Source organism: Equus asinus, chromosome 15 (assembly GCF_041296235.1).
Source record: "Equus asinus isolate D_3611 breed Donkey chromosome 15, EquAss-T2T_v2, whole genome shotgun sequence".
NCBI classification, from domain to species: Eukaryota; Metazoa; Chordata; class Mammalia; order Perissodactyla; family Equidae; genus Equus; species Equus asinus.
The window spans coordinates 21,613,739-21,619,738 of NC_091804.1; the positions used below are offsets into that span (position 1 = coordinate 21,613,739).

Here is a 6,000-nt window from a genome sequence, read left to right on the forward strand (position 1 = left end):
CTGTACTCTGTTCTCTCCTTTGAAAAACACTGGTATTGTGTCCTTCCAAAGATGTTTTCTGTCTATACGGGTGAGTACAAATTATAATATTTTCCTCTTTTTCACACAAACGGAAGCATACTGTACATGCTACTTGCTATCCCAGAAAATCATACTATCTTTTTAAAAGTCTTTCTATATTTCTGAGTATGAGTATAAATATAGAAAGTACAGAAAAGGAGATTACCCCAAATATTACTTTCTTTGGGTTTTCTTTTAAAGCAAAGTCTTGAAGAAATTATTCCTTTTTTAAGAGCATACATACCACTTAACTTGTCCTTTGAGTGACAGGCCACTGAAGGACTAAGTGGTGACACTTTCAGAGTGTTAGCTGCCCAGAGTTAGGTCAGTAAGACTTGGGCAGAAAGGTTGAGAAGCTGACCATTCCGGGAGTCAAGAGGATTTTTATCTGCCATTGAGCCCCTTGGAGCCGGGCGCAGGGATCATTCAGCCTGACTGCCAACCTCCACGACCTGACATGGGGGTGCCCAGCACACAGGCAGCCATGCAGTCACTGGGATGTCCTAGTCATACCATCCTGGCCAAGGGATACCCAGGTAAACAGGTCTGCTGCTTGCCAAGACAATTGGGGAGTGCGTCAAGCTGATTCTTTCCTCCTCGTTCTTTTCACAGATGAGTGTGGGTCAGAGAGCCAAACTGACGATCTCCCCAGACTATGCCTACGGTGCCACTGGGCACCCGGGCATCATCCCGCCAAACGCCACCCTTGTCTTTGATGTGGAGCTTCTAAAACTGGAATGACAGGAGTGGCTTCCTCCCTGTGCTCCCTGTTCTTGGGTAAGGAACCCTTAAAGCTCAAGGGTCTGTAACCACCTTTGCTCCTCCGTGTAATGCCCGGTGTTTGAGGCGGGCACAGAGAACCCGGAATGCCATGGGGTGTTTTTCTCCTCTGTGGTCTTCCCCTGTCAGGTAGCCTTTCAGTTTAGTTATTAGTGTCTACCTTGAATGTAAAAGTTGACCATCCTATAGGAAGGGATGGCATATGCTCTCAAACGAAGTCATGGGGATGGTGCAGCTGACGGTTATTTAAATGAAGTATTTTTATAAGTGGTTTGTAAACTAAAACTGAACTGGGAGCTGGAAATATAGGCCAAATTTCTGGTGCCGCCATTTAGTTCTTTAGAAGTAAGCCTGTTGGAGACTTTGCCTGCCCTGTCCTAGTCTGTGCAGCTGCCTCACTCACGGAGTTTGTGATCGCTGCCTGGTAGATGGTATGAGAGAGGCTTTACCACCTGGGCCACCTGCCTCGGGGAGCAAGCCTAGGACACTTGACAGCAGGCCAGCTTGTTTTTTTTGTTTTTTTGAGGAAGATTAGCCCTGAGCTAACTACTGCCAATCCTCCTCCTTTTGCTGAGGAAGACTGGCCCCGAGCTAACATCCGTGCCCATCTTCCTCTACTATATATGTGGGACGCCTGCCACAGCATGGCTTTTGCCAAATGGTGCCATGTCCGTACCTGGGATCCGAACGGGCGAACCCAGGCTGCCGAGAAGTGGAACGTGCCACTGTGCCACAAAGCCGGCCCTCAGACAGCTTGTTACCAGTGGGTTGACAGGCGAGGCCAGAGGATGCTTGTGAAGTATAAAGGATGCTCTCAGACAGTCCTAGGACAGGGTCTTAGGGACCTGAGTCACCCTCCTATGCAGCAGGTGAGGAAACAGGCCCAGAGAGCAAGGCCATACTCAAGGCCACATCAGGCAGTCGCAGACTGCGACCAGAAGCCCTTTCCTGCTTCCCCTTCCTGGGCTTTTTTCTTTCCTCTCCCCTCATTTCTAGGAAACCAAACTCAATATCTGACTGGCCCATAACTTTCCATGTAGGTCTCACAGTCCTGGAACACATAACTGCGTCGTCTTCTTCCCCTTTGTACCTAGGCCTCTACGTCTGCTCCCCTCCTGCCCCGGAAGCACAGGGCCACAGCCAGGGGCTGGCTGAGAACGTTTTTGTTTGAAAGCTGCAATAAGTGGCTGCCAGCCTGTCTGTTAGGGTGTGGCCTTGTGCTGTTGTGGACTTCTTTGAGTAGAAGAGCTTTTTTTTATTATTAGCTATTTTCTCTCTCAGTGGTTTGAGCCCTACACACCAGGGTCCTCCAGGCCTGGTCAGGTTTGATGACTCTGGCGTCTCCACTTGTCGTTTCTATCAGGAGGGAAACGCTGACGGTTTCCCGAGCCTCTGTCTGCCCAAAGGTCTACCCCTGGCCCACACCCTCTTTCTGGTTCTTTGAGAGCCGAATCCTTTGAACGTAAATGTCCTTAGGGGAGCCTTGAAGTTGTCTTGATTTGAGAGCAGGCTTTCTGTGAATCTGGCAGGATGGAGGCAGGGCCAGGAAGGGAGAGAGGGAGGAGGGGCTGCAAGTCACCTGGCCTAAGCCTCCCCACGCTGCCAGAGAACATCTCCAAGCTGCTCGCAAGGGTCTTGAGGGAAAGCCCAGGGCCAAACCCGGAAAGTTAGAGGTTTGCATGAATGAATGGAGAGTGCAGACATTTTCTACTTCTGTTCATCTTGAGGAATGCCAGTTTAGGGCTGTGCACATTAAAGTCACCAGGGAAGCTTTTAAGACTCCTGATGCCCAGACCAGTTAACCACAGTCACTGGGAGTGGGCTCCAAGCATTAAGACTTTTTTAAAGCTCCCAGGCGGTTCCTGCATGTAGCCAAGTTGGAGACCCAGTGATAAAGGGGAACTGTATTGTCAGCGGCTTTGGTGGACTGCCCCTCCTGCTGTCCTCAGCAAGGTAAACTTAACCTTAGGTTTAAAAAAACACACACCGGGGCTAGCCCAGTGGTGTAGTGGTTAGCTTCACACACTCCACTTTGGTGGCCCAAGGTTCGCAGGTTCAGACCCTGGGCGTGGACCTACACACGGCTCATCAAGCCGTGCTGTGGTGGTGTCCCACCTACAAAATAGAGGAAGGTTGGCATAGATGTTAGCTCAGCGACAATCTTCCTCACCAAAGAACAAAAACACACGAGCAGTTAAAGCAGGAAGGAGGTTGCTCACCTGTATGTCCAGCCTGAGCCCAGCTGGCTCTGCCCCCTGGAGCAGAAGAGGCTTGGTCCAAGTGAAACCTGCAGCCGTGGGGAAGGGACTTGGTGTGGCAGGCGGCCTTCTCCCCACCACACACCCAGGGCACTGAGTTGCTGGAACTCACAGATTCTCTGTCCCCAACAGATGTGCCGCAGAGGGATCTGGCGCCTCCAGACGTGCACACGCAAGTCCGTACGGAGCTTCTCCTGATGTCCACCACACTCTGTATAAGCATCCACCCTGACTGAATGTGTCCTGTCACCCGGCTTTGCTCTCCCCCTCTCCTGTGTGTGTGTTGACCTAAACGACATGCGTAAACCTCAAGTTACTCTCCTTACTTTGTTCCATTTTGGAGGGAGGATTCAGTTTCAGTCTTCTGGATCTAGGCTCCCCGTTAAGCATTAGTCAAGTATTAACAGCACAAATAATGGGTTAACTCTAGAATAGGAATTGGTGTTGAGGGGGGATGCAAGAATCTTTATTTTATTTTATTTTTTGGATGAAATTTTTATCTATTATATATTAAACGTTCTTGCTGCTGCGCTGCAAAGCCATAGCAGATTCGAGGCGCTGTGGGGGCCGAATCATTCTCCCAGTTGAGAGATGTGCTTTGGTTGAATTAAACGCCCTAACCCGAGACTGAAGTGGGAGGGAGAGCCGTTGCCTCTGCTGCCCACGCCACCTCCCCGAAGCCCTCTGCCTTTTGAAAGCAGATCGTTTTCACTGCGATGTTGGACGCTGCAGGTATCTGTCCCCGGGCCAGCAGGGACCTCTGAAGCCTTCTTCGTGGCCTGGCTTTTTTTTTTTCATCCTGTGGTTTTTCTAATGGATATTCAGGACTTTTGTAATCTCATAGCTATCCAAGCTCCACTTCCTAAATTTTAAGAACTTTAATCGAAAGTTTAAATTGAAGGTGCTGTTTGTAGACACTTAACACCCAGTGAAAGCCCAGCCATCATGACAAATCCTTGAGTGTTGTCTTAAGAAAATGATGCTGGTCATCGCAGCTTCAGCATCTCCGGTTTTTTGACGCTCCGCTCCCCCTGCTGATCTCCGAGTTTCCTGGCTTTTCCCTCCCCTCTCGCCCCTTGCGGTCCTGTGTAGTGATGTGGTGAGAGGAGTTAGTGCTGCCTGCCCACCCTCACCCCATCCCTCCGCACTACATATGAGTTTCAAGTTTTATTATTGCAATAAAAAGTGCTTTATGCTGGCTTTTCTCAGCTCGGTGTGATGGTGGTTACTCTCAGGTGCCTCCGCTTGCCCTTCGGCGCGAGGGGGTGGGGGTGGGGTGTGACAGTGGGCTGTGGTGTCAGAGAAGAGCTGCAGGAGCACCCTTCCCTGTTGGCCTTTCTGGCCAGAGTCGGGTGTGGGGGGCAGTAGATTTGCGTCTTCACCCGAGGAGGCCACTGCCTGGAGGTTGGGCAGGTCCTCAGGGAGCACCCCCTCGCCCATCATCAGATGATCATTAAATCCGTGCTCTGGCTAGAGCACCCTGCGGGTTCTCGGGGTGACCAGGAAGTGGGAGATGCAAGCAGCTCTCAGGAAATGGGTCGCACCCAGTTGGAGACAGGCCGCCAGCAAACTGAGGAAGAGGGGTGAAGGAAGGCTAGTTTAAATCGGCGTCCTCTGACACTTGGTGAGGAGAGCCTTGGTCGTGCGGACAGGCTGGCTGGCTGCAGTAGGTTCCCTGGCCCCGCCCTGTACAGTCTGGTGCTGCTCCCCGCCTCCCTCCTGACGAGGCGTCAGAAACGCTCCCACACCCTTAGCCACCTCCCCAGAGGCCCTGGCTGAGAGCCTTTGATTTCAGATAGAGAAGCTGAAGAACTTGCTTAATGACTTTTCCAAATCTATCCCTTTGTAAATTTAAGTCACTGGGTAATATTTCAGAGTCATACCTTATTTTCCCCAAAGTTATTTTATAAAAATTGTCAAACAACAAACGAAAGATTTTTACAGTATACTCACCATCTAGATTCTACCATAAACACGTTACTATACTTACTTATCACACATTTTTCCATGTCACATTTCAGACTAAATGGCAGACATCACTACAATGCCCTCTAAATACATTTCATTAGAATTCAGTACTTGTTTATACTTTTGTACCCTAAAACCCTATCAAGACACAGAATATGGCCGTCCTCTCGGAAGCTTGCCTTATGCGCTTTCCCAGTCAGTCCCCACCCCAACCCGAGGCAACAGTGGTTTAATCTTCCGTATGATAGTGTGTATGTAGCCTGTTACAGAATTTAATGGGATCCTACACTATGTCCTCTCGCACTCAGCGTGGAATCTTCACTCAGACACACAGGGAAGCTGTGAGTTCTCATTGAACTTAAAGTTCGGAGAAATCCTCTGGATTGGGCACGGGGGTCTGTGACAGGCAGAACCATGGCCCCCAAAGATGCCCGCATCCTGATTCCCCGAGCCTGTTGAGCATGTTCCCTTGCAGGGCAAAGGGATTGTGCAGATGTGATTAGTTAAGGACTCTGAGGTGGGGAGGCGATCCTGGATTATGTGGGCGGGGCCGGTGTGATCACAAGGGTCCTTCAATGAGTCAGAGATGTGAGGATGGAAAGACATCTGAAGATGCCAGCTGCTGGCTTTGAAGATGGAGGAAGAGACTACAAGGCAAGGAATGCCGGCAGCCTCTAGAAGCTGGAAAAGGCCAGAAACAAATGCTCCCCGAGGGCCTCCGGAAGGAACCAGCCCTGCCAACACTTCGGTTTTAGCCTGGCGAGACCCATCGTGGATTTCTGACCTCCAGAACTGTAAGATGATAAATTTGTGTCATTTTAAGCTACTAAGTCTGATAATTCAATACAGCGACAAAAGGAAACTAATACAGGGCCTTTGTTTCTTTTAGTTTTAATGTGTAACAGAGAACAGAATAACAAATCAGGATTTTTAA

General features: G+C 49.9%; 1 protein-coding gene across 2 annotated transcripts in view; it reads left to right on the forward strand.

Annotated features, from left to right (window-relative positions):
• Positions 1-4,306, forward strand: part of FKBP1A (FKBP prolyl isomerase 1A) — a 25,353-nt gene extending 21,047 nt beyond the window's left edge. For both annotated transcript variants that reach the window (XM_044748171.2, XM_044748172.2), the window contains 2 exons: positions 673-837; positions 3,231-4,306. In XM_044748171.2, the coding sequence (XP_044604106.1) occupies positions 673-801 (129 nt within the window). In that variant the 3' untranslated portion in view covers positions 802-837; positions 3,231-4,306. The remainder of the gene's footprint in view (positions 1-672; positions 838-3,230) is intronic.
• The last annotated feature ends 1,694 nt before the right edge of the window (positions 4,307-6,000 follow it).